The 27,948-nt window shown below is 37.4% G+C and overlaps 3 protein-coding genes across 3 annotated transcripts in view; 1 reads left to right on the top strand and 2 right to left on the bottom strand.

The window, feature by feature from the left end:
- Positions 1-1,602, top strand: part of LOC6042170 — a 34,790-nt gene extending 33,188 nt beyond the window's left edge. The window contains exon 3 of the mRNA XM_038252912.1: positions 184-1,602. Within this exon, the coding sequence (XP_038108840.1) occupies positions 184-1,360 (1,177 nt within the window). The 3' untranslated portion in view covers positions 1,361-1,602. The remainder of the gene's footprint in view (positions 1-183) is intronic.
- A 3,530-nt stretch (positions 1,603-5,132) lies between these two features.
- On the bottom strand, positions 5,133-5,773 carry LOC119765974 (the record flags this gene model as incomplete). Its single annotated transcript, XM_038250281.1, has 1 exon — positions 5,133-5,773. A coding segment is annotated over one exon (498 nt), but the record flags the coding sequence as incomplete, so codon positions are not given.
- LOC6042169 (carboxylesterase 1F) lies at positions 5,755-26,921 on the bottom strand. The gene is made up of 4 exons (XM_038255002.1): positions 26,121-26,921; positions 12,159-12,420; positions 6,454-7,964; positions 5,755-6,368 (listed from the first exon to the last, which is right to left on the bottom strand). Exons 2-4 carry the CDS (start codon positions 12,306-12,308, stop codon positions 5,774-5,776), a joined length of 2,256 nt encoding a protein of 751 aa, XP_038110930.1. The 5' UTR covers positions 12,309-12,420; positions 26,121-26,921; the 3' UTR covers positions 5,755-5,773.
- Positions 26,922-27,948: the final 1,027 nt, after the last annotated feature.

Genomic DNA, 27,948 nt, shown 5'->3' with positions numbered 1-27,948 from the left:
AAGGGTTTTTTTTCAGATCCAGTTGCGAATTTGATAAAGTTGATCAGAATCAGGACTATTGAAGGTTCTCTAATGCAAAATATTTTTTTATAATACAAGTTGAACTTCCGAAAAAAGTTTTTTTTACTTAGCGAACCAGTAAATATAATTAATTAATAATAAATTTATTTCTTCTTTTTCCAGACTTCAAGCCACTCCCCCAAACACAGTACCGGCCACCAACACCACCCCCACCGGTGGCTTGAGTGGATTTCTCAACTACCGCGAGAAGGCGTTCGAAGAGGACGATGTGATGGAGCTGGAAGTGCTCAAAGAGCACAACATCTCGTTCAACCTGCCAGAAGATTTCAAAGAGAAAAAATGCCCCTCCTGCCGGAAGCGGTTCATGTTTGACGATTCGCTGGAGGAACACCTGAAGGAGTGTTTGCAGTTCCGGCTGGTCAAGTTTATCCGGGAGGTTTATCATCTGCTGTTTTTGAAGGAGAATCGATCGATTTCGCCGTTTGAGTTTATTCGACGGGCTGTGTTTTCGATCAGAAGGAGCGTCGAGGTCATTGCGAGTTATGATGGGGACGTTGTGGATGAGGAAGAGGAAGTCGTTGAGGAGGGCGGGGGCGAGGAGGAACTGAAAATCGATCGGTCTTTCATTAGGAATTTGGAAAAACTACGGGTTAATTATAACCGGGAGGGGGTGAAGATTCCATCACCGTTCCCGGCGGGACCAACGCTGGACGATGGGCGCAGCTCAATCACATCTACCTCAATCTCCCCGGTCGTCGTCCCGGGAGTCACCCGTTGCGACGAGTGCAACGTCACGTTCGAAACGCTCACCGAACTCGAAACGCACAACATTAACTACCATCGCGAACTGCCAGCGCCCCCTTCCGCGCTACCCGAAGTGGACAACGTGGCCATGCTGAACAATTTCCACGCAATCGCAACATTCCTGCAGCAACCAGCAAACATTCCACCACTCTCCTCCGTGCCCCGTCCGGACGTGGCCCTGGTGCGGAACCGGCTCGCAGCGCGAACGCCCGACTCCGTACAGAGCAACACCTCGGAGGACAGCAGCAACGGGCAACGGTTGAAAAAGGTGCGCTGCCGAAACTGCCGCAGCCGGTTTTCGATGATTTCGCAGCTGGACGAGCACATGGTGCGCTGCAAGAAGTCACCCCGCGGATTCTCACCCCAGCAGAATCAGAGTCGCCAGGGTCCGCGACCGCGGCCACACTCGGCCGGAGCGGGTCGCGGAAGGGGATACAGCCCGAACGCGTTTGATCGCACCGGGGGTGGCGTCGTTGGGAGGAATCTCAACGCAAGCTACTTTTACTACATGGAACAGCTCAAGGATCAGAAGTGACTGCGCTGATAAGTTTTAACTTTGCCAAGACTGCGTTTATTTCGTACGTAATTTTACGTAACTATTTTTAATGTATATTATGTGTAACCAAGCCCCCACGTTTGTTTGTGATGAGTTCATTTTAAAGTGATTCGTTAGTAAATTATCAGTCTGCTAAATGGTATTTCTCAACCGCAATATACTCTCAGCTCTACAACGAATACTGTGAAAAATACAAAGACAATTTGTAGCTATTCAATGAATATGGTGTTGTTTTTCTTCTAGCTATCCGAAGTTGTGAATTGGACAACGTTCTAATCGAGGGAGAGGTGTCGTTGGGTTGGTGGGAGAAAGAACACTTATGCGCTGTGGTGTGAATCATACGTTACATGAAGCATACCTGTAGGCGATTTTGAGTATTTTGTTCGTGGTTTTAATTTGCTACCGCTACATGGAAAAAATCGCGGCATGCCAATTAAACCAAAAACATACAAATTGCACAATAATTTAAATTTAAATTGTTAAATTATTGTGTACATCACGGTTACTGAACACAAAATATGCATTGCACAAAGTTTTTAATAAGCTTGATTTTGTGATAATTAACAGAATTTTCATCAAATGAATTTATGATTCAGCTATCCATATTTTCCTGAGATTTTGCCAAAATATTTCGGAAACGAAGCACATCCTGAACAACGAACTCAAAACAAAAAAAAGTAAAACAATTTTTTTTTCTATTTTCATAGTTTCACGCAGAAAAATATTTTGTAGAATCAGCCTGTACAAGGTTTGATTCAACAAAAATTTTGTTGAATATAATCAACACCGATTTTGGGTTAGAAAAAACCTTGATTTTCTCAATTCCACAAAAATATTTTGTTGTTTTGAAAAAGTTGCTTTGAAAGTAGCGCTGAATCAACAAAAATCGCAAAAATCTTGATTTTCAAATCAACAAAACGTTTTGTTGATTCAAATATGCCTTATTTTTCTGCGTGTTCTAGCTCGAGAGACCATCCATAAACTACGTGGTCAGTTTTTGGATACCTGTTTGAAAAAGATATATAAAAATATAAATAACAAGCCATGGTCGCAAAATCGTAAAATCGCGATAAATCTTGCTGTTTTGTAACTTGTAGAACATTGTTACACTCGAAAACATAACACTGCAAATTTATAAAAAAAAAACACGTACAATAGGGCGACAAGAAAAAAAGTACAATTTTGGAAAATCATGAGAGATACCCCCTGACTCGATTCTTTTGGTAAACATAAGTAACTGTGTCAATTATGAGGCTAATCGGTTAAGAGTTAAGGGACGCTTTTTATCGTTGATGTTTGTAGGGCGAAATTCGAAAAAATGTATGGGGAAAAAATCGAAATTCCGCCAAAAGGTCACGTTAAATGTGTCGGATCATCATTGTGTGAGATTCTTAGGTAAATTTTTATGACTAACAACTTTGTCGAAGACCGCAAAACGTTTCGAGTTAACCCTGATGAGTTATTAACAATTTAAAGAAGTAGTTTTTGAGTGAAAAGATTTTTTTTCACCAACTTCATCGATAAAAAACGACTCTTAATCGATTTTGCTCAAAATTTTCACAATTACTTAATTTTGTTTAAGGAATCGAATCAGAGGGTATCTCTGATGTCGATTTTTTTATTGTCACCCTACGGTAAATGATTTTTTCATGATTCATGAAACTATTAGAAGCAATGTGCACGAAATGTTACTGAAATAAGAATACATTATTTTGAAAATATACAAAATTCTTAAAATATTTAGGCTTTTAGGCTTTTTTTATTTATGAAAAGCACTGCTCGGGTTTGAAAGAATGAGAAACCCAAAAAAAAAAAAACGGAATATAGAGCGTGCAATATCAGTAATTGGATTGAATTTTTCATTTTATTATCTCTTATTTTTAATAATTGATACCAAAAAGTTGTATACTTCCGTATACATTTTCGGAAATTCCCAGGACATAACAAAATTTCCCGGGAAACGGGAAATTTTTTTTCCGGGAAATCATTGGAATTCCTGGATTTCACGTTACGAAAATTTGGACTGAAGCATGTATTCATTTAACAAAAAACAGAATTAAAAACTTGTTTAATTCAAAAAAGGTTAATCTATTTTCAAAAAATAAAACAATCTTCAAAAATGCTTGAGTTAAGACATAGTTTTTAAACTTAAAAATAAAATAAATTAAATTGTTCGCTCTAAAGCATTGGGCCAACATTTACTTCCCCATCCGACGAAAGGCGTGATCAGACAAATCTCGTCCCGAGAAATGCCACCGGGACCGTCTTGGATCGAACCCAAGCCGACTGGGTGAGAGGCAACCACGTTTACCCCTGCACCCCGGGTCCCGGCCATTTAAAATTTACATTTATTATGTTAATTTATTCAGCTGAAAAATATAATTGAGTGTCCAATCACAATCGGTGACTTTTCACCTCTACAGCTTGAGTTCAGACTTTTTCACATTAATTTTTTGTAAAGATTTGTTTATGTTTAAAAAATGGAAAAAAGCGGTAATGGAAAATTTTCATGGTGCTAGTTTTCTTTGTTTAAGGCTGGTACAAATTTTATTTAAAGTTTTTGTCTCTCCCCCCCCCCAAAGTTTGCCCGAAAAATCAGGGGGGAAAAATATTTTTTCAAGAAACTTCAAATTTTTAGAATCATTTTAGCATGTTTGGGTTTAATTTTTGCAAACTTTTGAATTTTTAATATATTTTGATATCGCAAAATGTTTTGTTCCCATTGTCCCATGTCTAAGCTTACATTTTTTAAAAACTAATGTTTGCAAAACAACTTAACAAATGCATTTAAAACACTTTTTCCATGCAAATTTTGAAACTATGGCTTGTTATTTCAATACTTAAGATTTTTTTTTAGTGAAACAACAAGAAATTATATTAAGAGTTCTCAAAAATATGCTTGCTTGAAACCTTCATCTCAGAGAAAACTTTAAAAAATGGTCCTTTATGAACTTACAAGAATGTAACAGAAAGACGAAAAAAAAATTAAATAAGTTTGAATTAAGAATTAAGAAAAAAGAAACGCTTTTTCATAATCTTTCAAGTTGTTTAAAGTGATGATGAATCGTACCTACTATCTAGATACCGTCAGTAGGGGTGACATTGGGTCAAAGTGATTTTTTACGGATTTTACCATTTCTCATGTTCTTCTCAATGAAAATGAATTCTGTTGAAAGGGTTGTGTAGGGGACATCTTAAGATGACTTCGCTGAAAAAATCTCGTTCCTAGAACACACCCTGTTATTTTGGCAGCTGTCTAAAGTTGGGGTACGTTTTTGGCCCAAAATGACCTCTCGAAAAATGATTTTTCTTATATTATTGTTAGCATTGCTCAAAAACTACCCAAATGTTTGAAAATCTCCACTTTAAACATTGAAGCTTGTCAATACGATTCCCTCGAACAAGAAACACTGTTGGATGACTTGTTTCTACCATGTCGTTGTATTTGAGCATCATTTTAGTTTCATTTGACCCAATGTCACCCCCTCTAAGGGGTGAGATTGGGTCAATTTTCAAACAATTGGCATTTAAGGTAGTGTTCATCAAAATCCACCATATTTTGGGAAAATGTTAGTAAACTATCTAAGAACAAATCTACGTTGAAAGATTTTCGATGTTATTTAAATTGTTTTTGTTATTCAGAAAATACGAGAGGTGTATCGTTTTTTGACCCATAGTCACCCCCACTGACGGTAATCATTTTTCGTATCTGCTATCTAGATTACAGTTTTCTAAATAAAATATTATGCTATTTATTGTAAATTCATATCCTTTATTCACTTACTCCCTAAATCACACATATACTTAACCATTAACCTCAACTTTTCCTAATCACTAGTAAGCACTCACAAACTTATTAAATAAACTTGTACAACACCACATCGCTCTCCTTTCTCAAAAGTGATCATTCGAGAGCTGATACCTCCAATTCCTCACTTCACGCTCCTCCTCGTCAAGATCGGTTAGTATTGCGTTCACATTCTCTCCAAACTCCCCGGAACTACCACCACCAACCGCTCCCGTAGTCCTTGGCCTCGTCACCGTCGAAATCCTGGTCGTCCCAAGCTGACTTCCGGAACGTTGCTGCTGCTGCTGCTGTCCAATGACACTTTTGTTGCTGGTGCTTGTCAGCGTTCCCGTTGGTTCAACGATTCTGGCAGTTCCCGACGCCGTTGGCAGCGAGAATTGATTGTACTTGTTCCCGTACAGGGGGTTCTTCCGGACCACGTGCTCCGTCCCAAGGGTGCTGCTGCTGGTCTTGATCCGGTGATGACTGATCCCGGTAATGTTGAACTCATCGTCGTCCGCCGCGCTGCTGCTCACTTCGGTCCGTTTGCTAGCGTTACGACCCTTCCTCCGGTCGAACAGCTGCGACCGGAAGAAGAACTTATGTCATAACATGCTGGTGAAGCTCTTGTTGGTGCTCTTCTTGAGGACGTACACGCAAACACCCAGGACGGCTAGGAGCATGCAGACTAGGGTTAGCATTGAGAAGAAGGCGTGTTTGTACCGGGATGCTTCCGAGGATTCCCGCAGGAGTTCCTGCTCTTCTTCGGCGGCCAAATCGATCCGACGATTTCGGAGTAGTTCCTGATCGGTGGCGTTCATGATAGCGCTCAGTTTTGGTAAAAACCGGTGCCAGAAGCCGTCCAGCTTCCTCAAATAGTGAAAGTATTCCGAGTCCCGCGTATTGTCCACCAAAACCGCACTCTTCGACGATCGCGATCCTTCCTGGTCCTGGCTGTCCAGATTGTTCCTTCCCAACAGGTAAGGATTCTCCTGCTGCCTGTTCCCACCCTCTGCTTGGTCCTGGTTGCTGTTCAGTAGCTTGTCCTCGATCAGTCGCAGGTTGTCCTCGAACACGTGCTCCAGGCTGTGTTTGTCTTCGTGAAACACGCTGTCGGCGCGCGTTGAGATCAACTTGATGTAGCGAAGGTTCGCGCTGTACGGCGTCCAGGCGTCGATCTTGCGGGTGGGCGTGGGGTCACTGGAGTGATGAAGAAATAAATAAAGTTAGCCCATGTTTACGAAAATACATAGAAAAATATTCTCAAGAAAGCACAACAACTCACCCTCCCTTAATGAAATCGCTAAACAGCGCCCGAATCTTCTTGCACAGCTTATCCTCCGACTGGGACAACCGCTTCCGGCCAATCTCCTGGAACAAACTCGGTCCCATCAGGAACGGCATATCGGACGAGTGCGACGCCCCTCCAAAGTAGTTGATCTTGCCTCGCATATCCATCGAATTGGAGTGATGAAACAGGTAGACGTACAGATTGCCTGGTTCTCCAGTGGACTGCTGTCGCTGCTGTTCGCCGTAACCTTCGAGGATCGCGGTACTGCGTTGGTCCTCGGTGGTTGAGGTGAGTACTTCAAGGGTTTTGTAGAACGGGATCTCGTAGTGCGTTTCGGTTGTCAGTTTGATGACCGAGCTCAGGAGGTGAGCGGTTGATTCCGGGATTTGGTCGAAGAAGCGCCAGCTTATGGTTTCGCGGATCTGATGCTGTCCTGCGCCATTGAACTCGTACTGCTCGAGCACGTTAGGGATGAGGGAGGAATTGACGTACCGCCGTAGGTAGTCCTGTCCCTGGCGAGCAAAGTCCTGCCACTTGTTCAGCATGAAGGCACCCTCGTTGCTGGTGATGCCGAAGACCATCGGCATATCTTCCATGATAAAGGATCGCGAGGCGAAAAGGGATCGCGGATCGTCGATCACGTATCGATCCGCTGGGAGCAGGTAGTCGTCCACAATTGGTCCTAAGATCATTGTGTAGTTTCCATTTTGGTAGACGTACTCATAAGCTTTCAACAGGTCGTGAACACTCTTTTGCTGTAGGCAACGCAGCACGTTCTTGCCGACCTCGTAGTTACAGGCCAATATTTTGACGATCTTCTCCGACAGACTGCGGTCAGTGTTGACCCGTGAGTACGGTGAGAAGATCGTTCCGGACATGACGATCGCCTTCGAGAAGAGTCCTCGCGCCTTCGGGCTGACCATGTGGGTCATGACGTTCGGGCCACCCGTAGTGCCATGACCAAGCAGCGTTATCCGGTTGGTATCCCCACCGAACTTCTGGATGTTGTCCTTGATCCAAACCAGTGCCAACTGCTGGTCCAACAACCCCAGATTCCCCGGCGCATACTTCGTCCCCAGCGAAAGCCACCCAAACACGTTACTCCGATACTGCACCGTAACCACGATGATCCCGTCCGACGCCAAATCCAAACCAGTCGCCCGATTAACCGACCAATCAAAGGCCATCTCCTCGCCGGTCACCATGACCAACACCGGGAACCCACCGTACCGGACGGCCGTTTCCGGCATCCAGATGTTAAGGTACAGACAGTCCTCGCTGGTTTCGCGCAGCCGGTACGACCCACTCTGGCCGTCGACGTCGTCATAGCTGTTGTTCTCCAGCTGGGGACAGATTGGTCGAAAGTCTCGCGCGTACAGCGTCCGGTTCCAGCCGGGAGTGGGCACCGGAGGGGTGAAGCGCAGTTCATCGAGAGGCGGTTTGGCGTACGGGATGCCGAGGTAGGTGTACACCGGGAAGCGCGAGGTTTCCGGGAAGACTTTGAGCTGGAAAGAGAGTGGAAATTATTGGATATTTTTTAGATTACAAGAAATGGCATCTTTTGGGGCAATAATATGGACGATTTGAAAATTACGTCGTTTGTGGACACCCCCTGACCAAATTAAAATCAAATTTCTGAGAATTTCTGAGAAATTTCCAAAAAAAAGAGTCCACGTGGTTTGTAAAAAATATTTTGAAAATTTTCAAAACGACTCTAACTAGAGCCCGGAAATTTCCGGGATCTCCCGTAAAAAATATTTCCCGTTTCCCGGGAAACTTGTAAATTTCCCGGGAATTCCCGAAATTCAAGCACACGTTTACATTTTCTTAATTTTTGGAACCATTTATTTCTTATAACATTAATTTCTTAAGCAACTGGAATTAAACTATTACAATTTAGAAAATCTTTTTAAAACAATAATTGGATAGAGAATAAAGAATATTTCGACTCTTTACCGCCAAAGCAAAATTGAGATTGTTTACGTTTTTGTTTATCATGATCGAATAAGATGAAAATTGACATTAAATATTTCAAATAGGCTTATGCAAAAAGAATTACTTGATCTCGTTTAATCAATTCAATTCTCTCTGGTTCAATTTCTTGTATAAAAGAAATTACAATTTGAAGTAAAAAAGGTAGGAGAGATAGTGGAATGATGTAAATTTATCGTATAATTTAAATAATGTTTTTGTGCTATGAAAAAAAAAAGTTCAACCGAAGTAAACCTAAAAACCATGTGGCAAAAAACACTAAAAAATAATTGAAAAACTACTATGTATTGTTTGAGGCGTGCCCAAAAAATGCAAACATATTGTAAAACCTTGTTCCAAACATTTGAAAACATTGAGTTGTTTGAAGTAAAACAGAGTAAGATTTTTAAGGAAAAACATAAAAGCTTTACCAATTTGCTCAAGAACTGAAATCAGTTTGACTTGTTTTAGGATTTTTTTTTGTTTTGAAAAACTTAATATCTGCATGATTTTTTTTTATTTCAACTTAATTTGTCAAACCATACTCTCTCAACCTGGTCAAAAAAGCAAGTTTTAAAGAAATTTCATTATCATTTAACTTATTGTCTAAACATTTTGATAAAAAATACCAAAGATCATTTTTTGATTTATTGTATGATTTGAGCTTATAAAATTAGAAAAATATACATTTTCTTGTAGTTGTATGAATTTTCCCGTTTCCCGGGAAATTTGTTACCCCAGAAAATTGGACGCTCTAACCCTGACATTTGCACTCAGTCGCCAGCCAGCGACAAGTTAAGACGTGTTTTGCTCGTGTTGTCATCTCGTGTGCTTGGTAGTTTTTGACAGATGGAGGTGGAGGAATCCTCCGAGGAGGAAGATTTTCGTCCCGTCTGCGGAAATCGGAAGCGGAAGAAGTCCAGCGAAGTCACTGGAATCGGCATCGAAGGAGAGAAAGTTGAGAAGACCCTGCTCAACAACAACAAGTTCAGCCCGCTAGCGGATAACAAAAACAACAACAATGCCAGCCCAGCAGGAGGAGGGGACGCCCCGGCGGTTCCACCACCCGGCCAGTCGGCAGGTAAACAAAAGCAACCACCTTTGGTGGTGAAGAACACCACGGATTTTTACAAGCTCGTGGCGATAGTGGAAAGTTGTAAATTAGGTTTCAAACCGATTTACAAACTAACCCGATTTGGAACCAAGGTGACCTGCTTCTCTGTCAAAGATTTTGACAAGTTGCAAGAGTTACTCAAGAAGAAGAAAGTGGAATTCTACACCCACGATCGGCGGAGCGAACGAAATCATCGGGTAGTTCTTCGTGGTTTACCTGATGAACTGAAACCGGACGAGGTCAAGTACCTGCTGAAGAGGGATCTCAAGCTAGACGCGCTGGAGGTGCATGCCATCAAGCGGAAGGAAAAGTCCACCGTGGACGAAACTCCGTACATTGTGGTCTTCCCCAAGGGATACACCAATCTGAAGAAGCTCTCTGCAATGAAAGTTGTGGCAAGCACTATCATCCGGTGGGAGGCCTACCAGATCATGCGGCCGAACGTGACCCAGTGCAGGAACTGCTTGCAGCTGGGTCATGAAACCAGGAACTGTCACCTGAAAGGCAGGTGCAACAACTGTGGGGGTCCCCACAAGACGGACGAGTGCAAAGTCCAAGAAGCCGAGCCGAAGCGGTGTGCCAACTGCTCTGGAGCCCACGAAGCCACTGACCGTAGCTGCCCCAAACGTGCGGACTTCATCCGGAGGCGCCAGCAGGCGTCGAAACCGAAACCGCCGGCAAGGAAGGCGGAGAAGCAGAGTCCAGCAGTTCCAGCGTTTACGCCGGCGGTGTTCCCTCCGCTGCCGGGCGCAGTTCCGGACGGAAAATCCAAGGATCGCCCTCGTCCCGCAGGAAGCAGCCAAGGTGGCCCCCGAGACGGTGGAGCCACGGAGAAGGAAGCCGGGGAGGTACTCTACAGTTCGGCTGAGCTGTGGGGAATTTTCTCCGAGTACATCGCCAGGTTCAAGACCTGCAAGACCCGCTTGGACCAAGTAACCCTCGTCAGTTACATGATCTCCAAGTATGGAATTTAAGTAGTTTTTTTTTTGTTATTATATATTGTTTTTCTGATCCTCGGTCCCAACCTGGTCACAGCACCTAAAAGGACCTAATAAAAATAAATTTAAAAAAAACCCTGACATTTGAAAACGTCAAAAAACATTTATGTTCGACCGATATGGGTTATTTGAACATTTTGAATTCATTCCAAAGCACTTTATTTTTGTAAAAAAAATGAAGATCGAACGCATATTTTCTACGTTATTTAGGTGATGTAGATGAAACCTGATTTTTTTTAAAAAGTCCAATAATAAAAATCAAATTTGGCATTTTTTCGTTTTTTGGGTGTCAAGGTTGTTTCAAAAACTCTTAAAAAGAAAAAAAATAGAAATTTGGTTTACTGGAACATTAAAAAAAAAACAAAAAAAAAACTCCAGAGACCTTTCGGAGGCTGTATCTCAGCAAACCAATCTTCATCATCTTTAACGGTACACATCAACCATAGCTTTTGCGCCCAGATTTCTGTTTCAGACATTTTAGTATCTTCAATATTACGGGAACTATCGCTATTATTTTCTATTCATCCCATAAATTACTGTCTTCGTAGTTATTTACAACAAAGTTTGACTATTTTTACAACCAGATTCTTGCAGGATTGGGTCCGTAAGATTGACAATTTTGGAATAAGAAGACAACAACTTCCTTGGTTGCTGTGCACCCTTAAATCAAATTAATCGAGGTTTTTAAGCGAAGATGTCGTTCGAATAGTGAACGCCCGAAATGTCAAAATCACGCAGTGGTACCAACATTACGGAACAAGTGTGCCATGACATGACAGCCATATTTTTTTTTCTAATGTTGGTGCTACTGCGCGATTTTGACATTTCGGGTGTTCACCATTCGAACGCCATCTTCGCTTAAAAACCTGGATGGGACATTTTTTGATCTATTCGGAAAAATATTTCCAGAGATGGTTAAGGTCGTAGGGGAACACCATCTAATTCCAGCGTGCCTCTAATGTTGGCAGGTCAGAATTTTGACATTCAATTAAAGCTAAATAAAAGCGTTTTCAACTGAAATCAAGTGATAAATAGCTCAATAAGAAGTGAGCAAGCAAGTTTCTATCAAAAATTTTGCAAAATTAATTGTTTAAATAGTGAAAATCAGCAAATTGGATGGAGTTAGGAGCGAGAGCTTAACCTGCCAAACATACGAGAATTTTCCCTAGATAGTGTCTTTCACTTTTGGGGCAATGACTGTGAATGATGGTTCTGAGTTCCAGAAATAGTAAATTTGAATGTTTTTTCTAAAACAAAGATGGCCGCCAAATGATGCCTTTCAGAGCCTTAATATTGTTAAACGTTTTCCAAAAACCATGGTGTTATTTTCAAAAAAATGGCAACATAGCCAATAGAATTTTTGTCCGACTTGTGCCAAAAGATGCAAGTTTTTGTAATCTAGAACATTTTAGAGTTTTTTTGAATGTCCTATAAACACATGAAATCTGGAGCTTTTAAAAGGTCCTATAAGCTATTGTGTACTTGTAGGACCTTTTTAGGAAAAACTCTAGATTTACAAAAAGTAATTTTTCTACAAAGAGAAATGTTCAACAGCAAAAAAATAAAAAAAAGAGCGCAAGCATAAAACATACAAATATGAAAAGGAAAATCCTTACCCCAACAATCGCTCCCTGACTCAGCACGATGGTCACATCCTGGATCTGTCCATTTATTCCAAAGTGATCCTTTCTCACCAGCAGCACCAGCAACAAAAGTCCAAGATTCACCAATCTACTGAATCCTTTCCTCCTCCGGTTCATGACCATGCCTCTCTCTCCTCAATCAACACAGTTGATGGCGGCTGCGGATATTGCTCAACAACGCTGAAAAAGCCTCAATACTCCGGTTCGACATGCTGCATTGAGCTGATGCTCGTCTCTGCAAAAATAAAGATGAAAGTGAGGCAAAAAAAAAGCAAACATTAATTTAGTATTAACCAGAAAAATAAGAGTTGACAAAAACCTCAAAAGGTATACACTTAACGGACTAACACATGTCATTAATGCAATTTGTCACGGTTCGATTGAGGCACAAATTTGCCTGATTACGAACTTTGCTTATTTTCCAACGGCATATAGAGGTCACCACCGACTGATGTTGCGGATGGTCACCATTGTGGAAGGGGGGACCGGGTGGATTGCGTGAAACGGGGGAGGAAAATTGCGTAAATTCGATGAAATGTGGTTTTATTGCTGTTGTTATGTCAGAGGGAAAAAGTGAGAGTACGTTTGGGGAAATTGCCTGCGATTTATTACTTACTTTTGAACAAAAACTCTTTATTCAAAATATTCTCTAACTAATGTTCTGATGTTGCTTGCTTCTACCGAGCGATCTAAGAAGGCTTGTGCACAATTTATGTTTATTCTGCTTACTATGGTTACTATTTTACTGTCAAATACTCAGTGGAATCGTTTATTAAAATTCGTCTGAGCTGTTCTTCAGCATAAAAAAAAATCAAAATTTGACAAGAAATAATAAACGATTCGAAAATTGTATACGTTTTAAACCTTGTATGAAAATCAATAAAACAAATATTTGAGTGTTATTTTTTTATCAAAGTAGATTTTGCTGAAATTTTCACCAGAGCTATGTTGTGGCAACCAAAGATGCCTACCTTGATTGAAAAATGAACAATGAACAATTTTTTTCACCGATTTTTCATACATGGTCAAAAACTTAAAACCTTAATACCCTGCATGAATTTGGCTATTTTAGCATGCAAAATCGACTGCCATATGTTCAATGTATAGTTTAAAATATACATGAACTGTGGTGAAGAAAAAACGATCGTGATTAGTTTCCGAACATTTAAATTGATCATTTTAATGATGATTTAGGAATTCAAAAAGAGACATGCGTCTATTTGTCGCGGGTTTGAATCCCCGGAAATCGAGAATAAGTTCCTATAGCCTTATGTAAATTTTTAAATTTAACAATAAAAAACACGCCAGAGAACTAGAAAGCTCCGATGGCACCATTTTTTTTAATTTCATAAAAACAAATATCAATTGACATTGTGCGATGTTTCAAGATTGGGATCAAAAACAGCCCTCTTGGAACGAGCTATTAAAAAACATACTTATTGTCAATTAAGAAGGGCCGCGATTCAAATTCATTGAAATTTATATAAAAATCCTTTTTAAACTGTGAACAAAACGTATTTAATGCAAAAAGGTAAAATAGCAAAAAAAGAGGCTAAGTTTTCAGCATTTCAATTCAAATTTTTTTTTTAATCCAGTACATACACTTATTTTGCAATATATTTTTGGGACGAAAAAATTTCTTTCGTGGAAAATAGACTTCTTGAAGATAAATTTTACAAAAAATCAAATTGTGTTTTAACTCAATTTTAACTAGTTCAATCTTACAAAAATAGAAGAATTAAATTGCAGGAAAATGCATTTTAAATTGTTTTCAGTTAATTGCACGTCTATTTCCATTAAAATTAATAAGTTTATAAAAAAATATTAGGGTGAAATAAAATTTGGAAAATATTGGCAAAGGAATCATTTTTTTTTTCAAATAACATTGAATTGTTTTAAAATAGCAAATTTAAATATTTGTGACCACCAGTTTTTAACAACAGTACATTACGCTTTCACACAATAAGCCCAGTCACGACGTTCTAGCAAGATTCTAGCAGAGTTTTCACAGAGCTGTATATTCTAGCAGGATTATGGCAGGACCAGCTCTGCTAGAATATTTTGTGACTGGGAGATTGGAAACTGACGAATGAATTTGAAAAACATTATATTGCATTCTTACCAATTAAAAATAAAAATAAAAATAAAAATCAATTTAAGAAAATGCTTTTAATATTATTGCACACTTAACAAGTGAGAATCGGGACACTTGGCGCGAATTGGGATATTTGATTTAGTCATGTCGTTTATAAAAACATATTTTGCTGGTTTCAATTAGACCAGCTTGAACTACAGAAAGAACGATTTTATAATGCCATCTTTGCTCGTACATTAACCCTCTAACGCCCAATTTTTTTGAGAATTTTTATTTCTCCCATGTTTAGGAGGTAATTTTGAACAAATTTTATTCTACGAAAAACTTTACTTCTGTTATTTCATTTTAAGTTTTTCAATTTGCATTTATGTTGTTTAGTTTATGTTTGTTTTTGATTGTATTTGGCTTACTTTACCACCTCTTATCATTACCATTTGCTTATCTAGTTTTTTCATGCGTTTAGCATCACTTTTTCATTTTTTTGTTTGTTTTTTAAATTGTCAACTATAAAAAAAGAAAAAAATATAGAACAAAATTTTAGTAAGAAACACAGCCAAATTTGATCCTAGAAAAAATTACATTTTCAAAAACATTAGCAAAGTCACATAAAACAAGTCGCACTTCCAACCTTAGAACATTCTTAAATTTAAAGAGTTCTTCTTTCCAATGCTTTTTAAAGATCCAAAATTGGTTGAAAACTTGAGTTTTTGTGAATTTTCAGATCGAAACCCGCCTAGAGGCGGGGTTGAGTTGTAGAGGGTTAAAATCTGGGTGCTGAAAAGACAGAATGCGTAACGTGATTTCCGAATGATCCCCACTGCTCCTCGTTAATACAACTGCGCTACAGCTGTAAACATAAAAAAAATAAAAGGCTATGTTCAAGCTCAAGCGTGACATATTTTTTGCTGCTGAAGTGACTTGTTTTGAAACATTTTGGATCTGTTGATTTTAAAGTTTTTACGGAAAATTTAAGTGCTTCGTGCTTTTTTTGTTCGTATACTAAGCGATGGGCGGCCAAAAGAGTCCTTCTTTATTTTCCACGAGACGAACAATTGCGTCAGAAGTGGGTGGAATTTTATGAATCTGAAGAGCAACCGAATGGGAGTTCCGTGATTTCGTAGCATTGAAGCACAGTGCTAATATCGGAGTAAGTTTATTCAATATTATTTAGCTGGTGCCATTCATAGTTATTGATAATTCATCGCTAACATTTCAAAAAACGTCATAAACATAGCACGGCGTGTTTTCTGGGCAACCTCAAGGAGAAAAAATAGTCATCACTACTTTCAAAAGTGTCTTATAGGAAATTTTCTCAGCTTTCCAATGCTTCTAAGAGCGAAATGTTTCATCGGGAAATTTCTGAAAAATCTTTATTTTAAGTTTTTTCTTTTAAAATCCTTGATCATTTATTGGAAACTTTTAAATAACAGTCCAGGAAACTTGTCAAATGATGTGTTTCATGTGTATTTTACTGACCAAAATGTGCAAAATAAGACAAGAAACAACTTTGTAGAAGGTTGCAAACCGCTAAACATTTTGAAAATTAAGTTTTAACCGAATTTTTGAATATGTGGGATTTATTCAAATAATAAAATAATAAAACCGTATTGAAATATTATTTTTACAAAAACAAATAGATTATTACATAATTGTTGTGTACAAATAACACCAGTCTGCTCTGATTCAGCTTGGAATTAGCTAATACAACCGAAATTTCTACAGGTTTGAGAATGATAGGGTATTACAAGATTTTTATGAATAAATATCATATTTCCTTAATCAAACAATAACTAGTTGCATGGATACAAAAACATGTTTTGTACTCGAAATTATACTGCAAATTACTGTTGCTAGCTTTAGGACAAAAACTTTCATTAGTATGAAATGATTGTTTCAGTTTTTTTTGTATTAAATGATCAAGGAATTAGCAATTTTTTAGAAGTTTATAAGACTCTCATCTTCAATCTCATCTTAAAAAAATATGTGTCATGATTTTTGTTCAAATAGCTTGGAAAGAAAGTTTCTATTAGATTTTTTTTTTGTAAAAAATACTATTTAATTTTTGTTCAAACAAAAATAATTGTTTGTGACAGTGTTTTCAGAATTCTGAATTGGAAGACTCGAGTTTTATTGCTACTTTTAAGTGCATTTTCTACAGAAAACATTTTATAAAATTTTATCTTTATTTTATACTCATGAAAATATGACTTTTGAAGCTTGCTACAGTAATATTTAGTACATTTTCGATTTCAAATCATGTTTGTATTTATGTTCCTGGTTAATGTTTGCTTAAGAAAATATCAAATTTATTCATTAAAATAAGATATAATATCATCATCACAAACCTGCCAAAGTTTCGGTTAAACAAGCTAAATCAGAGTAGACACGTGATATTTGTACACAAAAAATATGTAATTGTCAAATAATTCTTGTAAAAAATACATTTTTACACTGTTTTATGATTTTAATTTCTGAATAAATCCCATATATTCAAAAACTTAGACAAAACATAATTTTCAAAATGTTAACGGTTTGCAACCTTCTACATAGTTGTTTCTTGTCTTACTCATCAAAATGTGCAAACATTTTGATGTGTAAATGACTCATAAAACACATCATTTGATTAGTTTTCTGAACTGTTAGTATAAAGTTTCCATTAAATAATAAAGGAATTTAAAACTAAAAACTTAAAATAGAGATATCTCAGAAATTTCCCGATGAAACATTTTGCTTTTAGAAGCATTGGAAAGTTGAGAAAATTTCCTATAAGACACATTTGAGAGTGGCGATGACTATTTTTTCCTGATAAGGTTGTTCTAGAAAACACGCCGTGATAGGTTTTGCGTGAGGCATAGCGCTTTTTTAAATGTTAGTGACAAATTATGCCAATCTCGATTCCAACCCTCTTCATAAACTGTGTTGACTTCGAATACCTCAAAAGCTCGACGCCTTCGACTTTTTTATTCCTGACAAAATAAATCATAGATTGATTACAATACTTGCCACTTCTTGGTATCATTTTTCAAACAGTTAATTGGTTCCGCTTTGACAGTTCTAAATTGAGGCCGCTTTGCGGACCACTATTCTGCACCCAGGTTAAAAAAGTGTAAAACTATTATTTATACATTTTCAGTTACATGTACCATTTAGCACATATAGTTGGTGAATTAAAATAAATTTTAAATTATGATAAATATACCTCGATTGATTTTTTGAAAAGGTTCTATAAGCTATTGTGTTTCATATGTTTATAGGACCTTTTGAAAAAAACTAGAGATATATCTGTTTTTTTTTTTAAATTGCTTTATTTTCTCTCGCTTAGCGTGAAGACTTCTATCATTGTCATGATTTTTCGTTCAAAGATATAAATTTTGCGTCGCTTTCACTATTTTGACAAAATTCCTTCAACAAGTTGTTTACAATAGTGCCCTACACATGCTGATTCCTTTTTGTAACGATTATCCCATTCCCTGTAAAGTTATGGAAATCGTCATCAATCAATGATTGCCAACTAGGACGTCAATGATTGTACCACAAAATTATATAAATTTTGAAGCACAATTGATTTAGATAAAACAAATCTTTCAGTGGCTTCAAGAAGGCAACAACCGGCACATTCTGATTCCTTTTGGTTCTGAAATTCGTTAAATTGAATTTAATACAGAATATTTTATAGTGATGATCAATTTTCTTCGAAAATGATCAACAGCTTAACTCATTTTCCAACTCGAAAAAATCAGCGTTGCAACACGGTAGAGAACAATAAGAGGAAAAAAAATAAAGAGCAAAAGAAAGGGGGGAAACGGATAGCACAACAACATAATGCAATACCTAGCACCACAACATAATCGATGTTGTGCACTGGTTCTGGATGTGCCGGCGAGTTGGCGTGTTCGACGTACATAAAGGAAAAGCCGGTAATGCTATGCTGGGTAGAGAGAGATTTCCAGAGAGAGGGGCAGAGCGGGTGTCATGGTGAATTACCATAAAAAACAATAACACTCTCACGCCGGTCGGCTTAGCCGGGCGGAACTGTTCTAAAGTACAGTAAATTTGAGAAAAATTGTATTGTTGAATGATTTTGAAATTTATCATTTTTGACTACATTTTGAACAAGTTTAAACTAAGTTTATAAATCAAATTATCACATATTTTTAAGAAACAGTTCAAACTTACTCCACCTTACGGTACGTTCTACCAAGCGAATCTGGTGTGTCTGAAATGGTTTGATTGCATCGCGATGACCGCGCTGGCAAACCGGAAGGTTCTCGGATTGTTGTGATGTGATGTATCGACTGGAGAGTTGCGGAGCAGAATAATTGTGCGCAAAACAGTAAAAAAATGGTGACGGAGAAAAGTGGTGACGAAAAACTGGCTTGAAATTGAAGGCAAATTATAGCTGAATGGATCGGTTTACTGAACACGTTGGTTGTGTTGGATGGTTGATGCTCACCGTATCTATTTTCATTTTACATATTGTGAAGCGAATTAGAATGTTCTGGGTCAAACTAGAGAAGAGATATCACAGAATTCTAGTTATTAGTTTATGCCTAGAAATTTCACTTTGGATAATTAATGCTTCGAATAATCAAATCTCGAAAAACTTTTTTTTTGTTATTGGGATGATTTTATTTGAAAATGATTTCAAAATAAGTTTAACCATCTTTTCGATATACCCATCTCGATGCGAGGTTGGATTTTAAGGATTGAAACAGGCTAAAGATAACTTCAACGAAAAACACCATCAAACCAATTCCAGCTCCAAACCAAACAATCAACCACGCTGGCAACAAATCAGAAATTTTCAGTATATTAGACGATGGATTTACGCCCTTTTGTGAAACCTGCCAGTCCAAGTCCAGTGCCATTCGGTCCAAGTTCCGTTCGTACCAAAGGTTCAAAATTCCTGCCTCCCAAAGGGCGGCCTGCACGTACTCCAGGTGCGGCTTCAGAGCGCTTTTCACCGGGAGTGGGTAGAATCCAACCACCATTGCGAACCGTTCGTCCATGACCTTGTACCGGGGCTGGTTGCTTTCATAGTCCCAGTTGACTTTACGCAGGACCAGGGTCTGCCCAAAGAGTCCCCCTGTCATGTACGCGCTGGTGCCATCTAGCTGGATGTAGTCCTGTTTGGTTCCGTTTTGATAGAGGGTGCTGAAGAAGGGAAATTCGAGCGCCAGCTGGTGATCTGCTTTGACGGTGGTCTTGGTGTCCAGGATGTCCTGGAATGTGCTGAATGTTCCAACGCGAGGTTTGTTGGTCATCAGTGAGATGATTTTGGTTTCGTAAGCGTTCGATATGAAGAAGAACAGTAGGATTAGGGTGAGGATGACGAGTTTCTCGTTTTGACCTGTGTGATTCAAATTGTAACGCTCGAAGCCGCAGATTGGTAGAAGAAGGACGTCATTCCGGAAGTGGTTGGGAACCAGCAGGGAAATCATTTTGATAACAATCGTTCCGATGAAGAAGGCAATCCAAAGTTCGGTTTGGAAAGGTCGAAAGAAAAGCTCGACCACATTAAGTGGACGTCCATTCGGGACCAACAATACATTATCAACTGGCATTGGTGTCTGTAGGTATCCCCGTTCGTAATCTTGGCCGGATATTGATTCTATGAAAATATCAAAATCACAAAACAGCTTGTTAGACACAACATACACACATCTGTACACGTATCCATCTCGCTGATCGTACTTTTCTGGACAGGTAAATTTCACAAGCTTGGCAGAAGTGTTTAAATATCTTGCCATTTCTTTAACAAGGATTGCATCGTAGCCGAAGCAGTCATCCTTGGTACATTTGAACCAGTCTTCATATGCCAGAAGCCCGTATCGAAGTGGCAGCCCGTTTAAATTTCGTGACTGGTCCCTGAAAAGCCACCTTGGTGGCACGAACTTCGAAGTATGTGAAGTATCTTTAGCAAAATCATGAACAATCATCATCTCCTCGTCGCTCGAAACAACAATTACGTCGTAGATCTTACACCTTTTCAAAAAAGTCAAAATTGATTTGAACTGAACCAACACCTTTCGCTCGATAGTACTAATCAGAAATATAAACTTAGTTCTACTAGGTAACGTCCCAATCATTAGTGCAAAATTCACCAGAATCGGCCTAACAAAACTCGCATTTTCAAACTGGATCACAACTAGCGTGGGGATTTTTATTTTGTTTCCCCTCAGTGCCAACCAATCAAAGTGACTGTTCGTTATAAGCTTTGGGATTTGAGTTGACTCTCGGTTTAAGCCGACGAAGATGTCCTGTAAGCTTCCGCCATTTCCTGCAGGCGTGGCGTGATAGAACCAGCAATCAAATGTCGATATTTGCTGCGCCACGAGGTATTGTACCACTGATATGGTATAGTTTGCTGAGGACTTTCGATACGTGGAGTCTTCGAACTCGATGGTTGAGTAAACCGATCCTAATGGTAAAAGCACTACAATAAAGAAGTGGTTGACGGAGGCCATAGTCAGGGAATGAATGAAGGGTTTTGTTGAAAATCAAGTTTATTTATAAAAGTGCATTGATGAAATCGTAGATTCATGACAAATTTCGCTGATTATCCTGTTTAAATGTATTAAACTCTATACAAATTTGATTTGATACACAGAATAAAAAGTTGAATTTTGGAATGTTGAAAATTTGGTAGGTTGAATATTAACCTCTTTTTTGAATAATCTATATATATATAAAAAAAATCGACGGTTTTGTTCGAACGCGAATCAGCTCAATACGGAGCGTCGTATCGAGGTGCTTTTTGTTGCGTTGGGTTCGTAAAAGTTCAAGGAAGGTTCTTACACCAACAAGTGACAACTTTGGCCACTCTGGAACCGATTCCGGAAAATCTGCAGATTGTATGGGAAAAGCTGCGTAAAATCAAATTTTGATCACAGGAGGCTGAATTAGCAAACGAGCAAGAAACGTCAGGAAACCAAAAAAAGGGCAGGACGAAGTTTGCCGGGAAGAGCTTGTATTAAATAAACAATGTGTAAAAATGTGAACATGATGACTATTCGTCAAAAACTGATGAAAATTCGTCATTTTCTGGGGTAAAATTAATCATTTTTTTGACACAAAATCTGTCACCATTTCCTGATGAATACTACCATCATTTTTTCTGTGTAGCTTTGCCTTTATCTCATCTATTAAAATTGAGGGAAGATGTTTGAAAATAAATTATAAAAAACCAAAAATAATACTAAGTTTTGTAAAATTTTAAAATCTATTTGGGTAATTCTCTACCAACTCACAAGAAATCGGGACAAGTTGCCCCGACCCCTTTTCGATTTGCGTGAAACTTTGTCCTACCTAGGGGGTAAGTTGAAATTTGGAATGTTAAAAATTTGTTAGGTTGAGTGTTACCTTTTTTGAGTAATATTGCATAAAAAATATGTAAAAATGTGAATCTGATGAATATTCATCAAAAACTCGTCCATCGTACACCACATCGCACAACTTGTCGTACGTGCATTTTGGGCCAAATTGAGTTAAGAACGCCATTTTGTGCAGCTCACAATGCCTCACCTTTTGACCTTCACAGATCCCCAAAATTCGATTTCAATCCTGAGATATTCAACAAAAACCGAAAAAACTCCGTGCATTTTTGTCACTTTACATATGAAAGTAGTTTCAATCTTGTCGTGCTATCTTGTCACTCCATGAAAATTGATGTAAGTGCGACAAAAGGCTAAAGGGATTTCAGGCCAGGAAAGTCAGGATGCGTTTGTCGTACGTACAAGCTAGACTACCGTAAACATTTGTAATTATAACTCGGGACTCCAGCAACCAACTTCAACCAAACTTTGGGACAATGCACAGAATGGTGAGCCAAACAAAACGTGTTTGTTATTGTTTACATTGCGTGCTCTCGTTTTTGAACATTCAAGGTCAAACATTAAAACGCGTTTTTCTCGGAACGTCAAAATGGCGGGTGCGACAAGATAGCACGACGACGTCGAACTGATGAAAATTCATCATTTTCTGGGGTTTTTTTTTGGCACAAAATCTGTCACAATTTCCTGATAAATATTACCATAATTTTTTCTGTGTATTTTTCATTTAACAAAACACAAAAAATGTTTCAAAGACCTTGCAATTTTTCGTTATTCGACTGTAAAAAAAATTTGGAACGTGTCATTTTAAGGGAAATTGAATGAACTTTCGAATCTATATTAACCCAGAAGGGTCACTTTTCATTTAGAACAAAATGTTTCATTTTTAAATTACTTGTTTAGAAAAAGTTACTTTTTTTGTTTATTTTTATTTTGTCGTTCGTGTCCGTTGCGAGTGACTTGAAAGGCCATGATTATCGACAACCAACTTTTTCAATAAGTCAAATAAATAATTTTGTTTTTTATTCTAGAGACTAAATCGTCATGGATCTTATTACTTTTAAATAAATTTTCATGATTTTTAATTTCCTCTAAAAATTTTCAAGTAATTGAAATACAGTCCAGACTCGATTATCTGAAGCCTTGAATGGGACTTCAAATAATCGAATCATGACAAAAAGTTTATTTTATATTTTCTTACTTTTAACATCTAATTCGAGTTGAGCGACTCGATTTTTATCAAATTTGAATATATTTAATTGCCTTTTAAATTAAAAAATGCATTTTTTTTCAAAATTTTAACACCGTCATTTTGGACGCTATATTGGATTTTAGAACGAGTCCACGAGCAAATAAATTTTCAGGTATTGTTTGTACATAATAAATACATATAAAATTAGCATCTGGCCAAAATATGAGCACTCTAGGTCTACGGGAAGTGGGGCAAATTGGGACACAAAGTTTAATATTTCAAAATCGTGAAATTTTTTTGAAAGGCTGTTACTCAGGCAAAATTTGATCAAATTTAAAAATTCAAAATACATCTGAAAGCGTTTAAAAATGCAACAAAATGCGGGGTAAAGCATCCCAATTGATTATACACCCAAACGGCGGTCGCATGATTGTGATGCATGGCGGCATGAAAGTATATCAGAATCTGCATGAAAACTGTCCTCATGCATTTTTTGCGATATAGGGGTGTGACATTTTTGCCCGTTACCGACAATTATCGACATTACCGACGGCTTTTTTGTTATATTTCACAAAAAAAAACCCTTAACAGAACTAGAATTGAAGCACCAACTTCTTGATTATTGATCCGACACGCAAACACCACGCCATGGAAGCTTGATGAAATGTAAGTGAAAGAGCACCAACATATTCTTCTCTTTGGAGTGTTGCTCGGGGACGGGCTAGCATTATATGTGTTGGTGAGAACTGCAGATCGCTGACATGTTTACACGCGGGCAAAAATGATCTACGGGCTTGCTGCAAAAAATGTTATAAATTGTGACATTTTCTGCAGCAAATCCACTGTTGCAGATTTTGATATATATTTTTCCTTTGGGTGTAGGATTTTTTTTCAGCTTTCCAATGCTTCTAAGAGCGAAATAATTTATCGAAAAAATCTGAGTTGTTTATTTTTCAAGTTTTTTTGTTCTAAATTCCTTTATTATTTATTGAAAACATTATACTAATAGCTTGTGAAACTTGCCAAATGATGTGTTTTATGTGACATTTACTCATCAAAATGTGCAAAACAAGATAATAAATAGCTTAGCAAAAGGTTGTAAAACGCTAAACATTTTTAAAATTCAGTTTAACCAAGTTTTTGAATACGTGGGATTTATTCAGAAATGAAAATCATTAAACCGCATGATATATATGCTTAAAAGAATTAATAGATTATTACACAATTTTTGTATACAAATATCTCTCGCCTTGGATTGATGAATCCGATTTTTTTTGCAAGTTTCAGATTGATTAGGGTATTAAATTTTTATGAAAAAAATTATCATATTTCCTTAACCAAATATTTACCAGTTGCATGGATACAAAACATGTTTTATACTCGAAATCGAACTACAAATTACTGTTGCAAGCTTCAGGAGAAATACTTTTCATGAGTATGAATGGTTTTTTTTAAGTTTTCATGTATGAAATGATCAAGGAATCAACAATATTATAGATGTCTTATAAATCTTATCTTTTTAAAACATTTTTTTTACAAATACATTGACTTTTGTTCAACTAGTTTGGAATGGAAGTTTCTGTTTGATTTTTTTTATTAAATGCTATTTAATTTATGTTTAAACAAAAAAAAAAGCTTTTGACCATGTTTTCAACATTCAGAGTTAAAACACACGAATTTTACTCCTTCTTTGAACTGCATTTTCAACAGAAAAAAAATATATTTTTTTTCTTTATTTTATACTTTTAAATGGATTTTGAAGCTTGCAACAGCAATTTGTAGTACATTTTCGATTTTAAATCATGTTTTGCATCCATGTTCCTGGGTCATATTTGATTGAGGAAATATCATATTTATTCATAAAAATCCAATAATAACCTTAACAATCACAAATCTGCAAAAAAATCGTTTGTATCAGCTTAATCAGCTTAATACGTGATATTTGTACACAAAAATTATGTAAATATCTTTGAATTCATGTTAAAAACATATTTTAATTACGGTTTTATGTTTATAATTTCTGAATAAATCACACATGTTCAAAAACTCAGCTAAAAAAGTATTTTCAAAATGTTTAGCGATTTGCAACCTTCTTGTTGTTTCTTGTCTTATTTTGCACATTTTGATGAGTAAATGACCCATAAAACACATAATTTGACACGTTCCTAGATCTGTTGTTTAAAAGATTCCAATAAATAATGAAGGAATTTGGAACAAAAAACTTAAAAAATAGATATCTCAGAAATTGCTCGATAAATCATTTCGCTCTTAAAAGCATCGGAAAGCTGAGATAAATTCTTAAAAGACACTTTTTAAAGTAGCGATGACTTTTTTTTCCTGAAAAGTTTGTTCTAAAAAACACACCGTGAGTTATTGGCATTTTAGTGAACACAATTTTCAAACTCAAATAAAAAAGTATTCCGTCCAGATATTAACTCAAATCGAACTGGAGCTTGTAGGTGACATCTGGTGCTACCATCTGAAACTGAAAACGCTTTGGGTAAGGCAGTTTCACACATAAAATAGACACTTTTTGTTTTAGTGAATTTTTTGTTTGTAAATTTTTGCTCGGGGGACCCCTTAGATCCTATTTTCTGATGCTAATTTTATCATATTCGTATTCCTAAGTCAAATTTACAATAGAAATATGCATAGAAATGTTTTTTTTTCGATCCATTTTAAACCTTAAAAAAATAAAGTTTAAAATAATAAAGAAGCTGATTATTTCTAGGGACAGCTAGAATCCTTTTAAACAAAATTGATTTTTAATAAAAGTGATTGGAAGATTTATTTTTAACTTTACTTTTTTAAAGTATTGTGAAGTTGACTGACATTTTCATTATTATTTCGAAGATTTTTGAAAAAATATGCATTTGCCTCTTTATTTTTTAAGCTGGGGCGGCATAAACTTTTAAAAATATTCGCACCGGCAATGATCAAGTAAATTCAAAACTGGATTTAAAACAGTTTGAAAAACACAGTTTTTTTCAATTTAGTTCAATAAAATTGTAGATTGACAATGACAAAAAAACTAAAATTTTCACCTCCGTTCAGAATGCTCCCAATTAGTCACCCACAGTCGCAGTATTGTCACCAGAGTCGGTGCTTTAATCGCTCACCCCTCGTTTCACGCTTTAGAAGCTTAATTGGCGCGCTTTTTTGCTCTCTCTATCATTTCTGTATAGAAAAGTTTCACGTTTCACGTGGTCCGTACGTTGGTTCGTTCCATTCTATCCACCAAACATATTCAAAAACCCCCACAACCGACCGAGAGTCGCTTTTCACTCGGATTTTCCATTCTAAAACGCTTTGCTTACCTGGCTGATGCTCGATTTTATCTACTGAATGACTCGATTTTTTATTCTCTTCGTTGTTGCTGAATTAATTCTGCTCTGCCAATTCTAGAACGCTATTTCCTCGTTCGCTGGCTGAAGAAGAGTCACAATGTGTGTGGGTGGGAGTTTTTTTCAATTCACTCGCGAAAAAAATCACCAAAAAATCGCTTTTGTTTCAGGTTGGAAGACCCGTTCCAGGAAGAGATTCTGGGTTCCACAGCGGCAGCAATCACCAGCAAACCATCACTAATTAACCTTGACCAAAGTCCAGCAACGGTTCATGGCTTGAGATAATAAAACTATTTTTGATGAAGATTCACTTTTAATTGTTTATAACTTATATTCTTCTGATTTTAACAGCACATGTTTGTTTAAATTAAGTCGTTAATTCAGTTCTTTAAAACATCCCAACTAATAAATCTCCTTACAAACTGGCTTCCCCTCGCGATGACTTTAAATACCCTTTGTTTCCGGTCTGGTGCCTCCGGGTGTACAAAACAGAATTTAACACTATAAATGAAGTCTAAACTCCAGACAGTCAGACAGAAACTTCAACGAACCAAAACGGTGCGATCTTCAAAATAACATCTTCTTTCACTCTCTAGACACGAGCAAGGTCACGCAAACCTTAATGGTTTATTAATAAGAAACAATAAAATTGCAACCCAAACTTTGGGCAATGTTTTCAAACGGAAACTTCAACTCGTCAAATTTGAACTGAACTCTTCACTCAACCGCTCGTCACAACAGCCCACTCCAAACTGATGGCCACCCATCAGTTGGGCGATCTCATCATCATCGGAGCAGCAACTAACTATGTGACCATACTTTACCCATACTAAACTATATGTTAGTTCAGGTAAACTTGGCACAAAGGAGGAAAAAAGAACAGAGGGGAAATTTGCTGGGTTAACAATGCGGAGTTGTGAGCGGGTATTTGTGGGCTCGGAAAAAAGGGAACTTGAAAATAAAATGTGGAGAGTGATTTATGCAAGCTGCTCACATTCTGGAGCACGAGATCGTGATCGTTCTATGGGTCATGTTGAGAGAGGGTGCGCCGATGAAAGGGGATACGTTTTATTGTAGTTTTGGAGCTTGTAAAGTAAATCTTTCCCAGTTCCTGAGGGGAACACCCTTGAAGAGTATCGGGGCCGGCATTTACAAAGCGGATTCAGTGGCAGTTTCATTCTCAACTTAATGTTAACATGTTAGGGTTAATGTTAATATTCCATAGGTCGCCTCCCTAAGGTGTCGTGATAAGGTCCAGTTTGTGACGATACACTTCCTTCCCTTTACTAAGCAATCGATTCCAGAAGGGAAAGATCACCAGTTGTGTTGGTCCGAGCCGGGATTTGAACCCCGATCTACCGCTTACGAGGCGGAAGCGTTACCACTGGGCTACGTGGCTCCGAGCTTGCTTGATTTTTAATATTATTTTTTGAAGACAAATTTTAACTTTATTGGTTTATGAAAAAATATATTTTTTTGTGCGATTTATATTTAATTGAGTGATTAGGACAGAGAGGGTGTCTTTCACTGGTCGACCATTGTTTTTTTTATATATAAAAAGTCGACTCCTAATAAAAAAATCATCGATTAACAACCACTTTTCTTTCTTTTAAGTTGAAAAAAACAGAAGATTTGAAATTACAAAGCATGCCCCCCCCGCTTCAAATTTGACCTGAATAATTAAGGGGCAAACATTTTTTTTCGAAAAACTTAAAAATTTTAATAAAAATTAAAGTTTAATCAACTATAACCAGTTAAAATGCATTTTCCTGGGTTTATAATCATATTCAGCATGTTTGAA

The sequence above is a fragment of the Culex quinquefasciatus genome, chromosome 2 (genome assembly GCF_015732765.1).
Source record: "Culex quinquefasciatus strain JHB chromosome 2, VPISU_Cqui_1.0_pri_paternal, whole genome shotgun sequence".
NCBI classification, from domain to species: domain Eukaryota; kingdom Metazoa; phylum Arthropoda; class Insecta; order Diptera; family Culicidae; genus Culex; species Culex quinquefasciatus.
The sequence above is the reverse complement of the archived record's forward strand: the minus strand, read 5'-3'. Positions and strand labels throughout refer to the sequence as shown.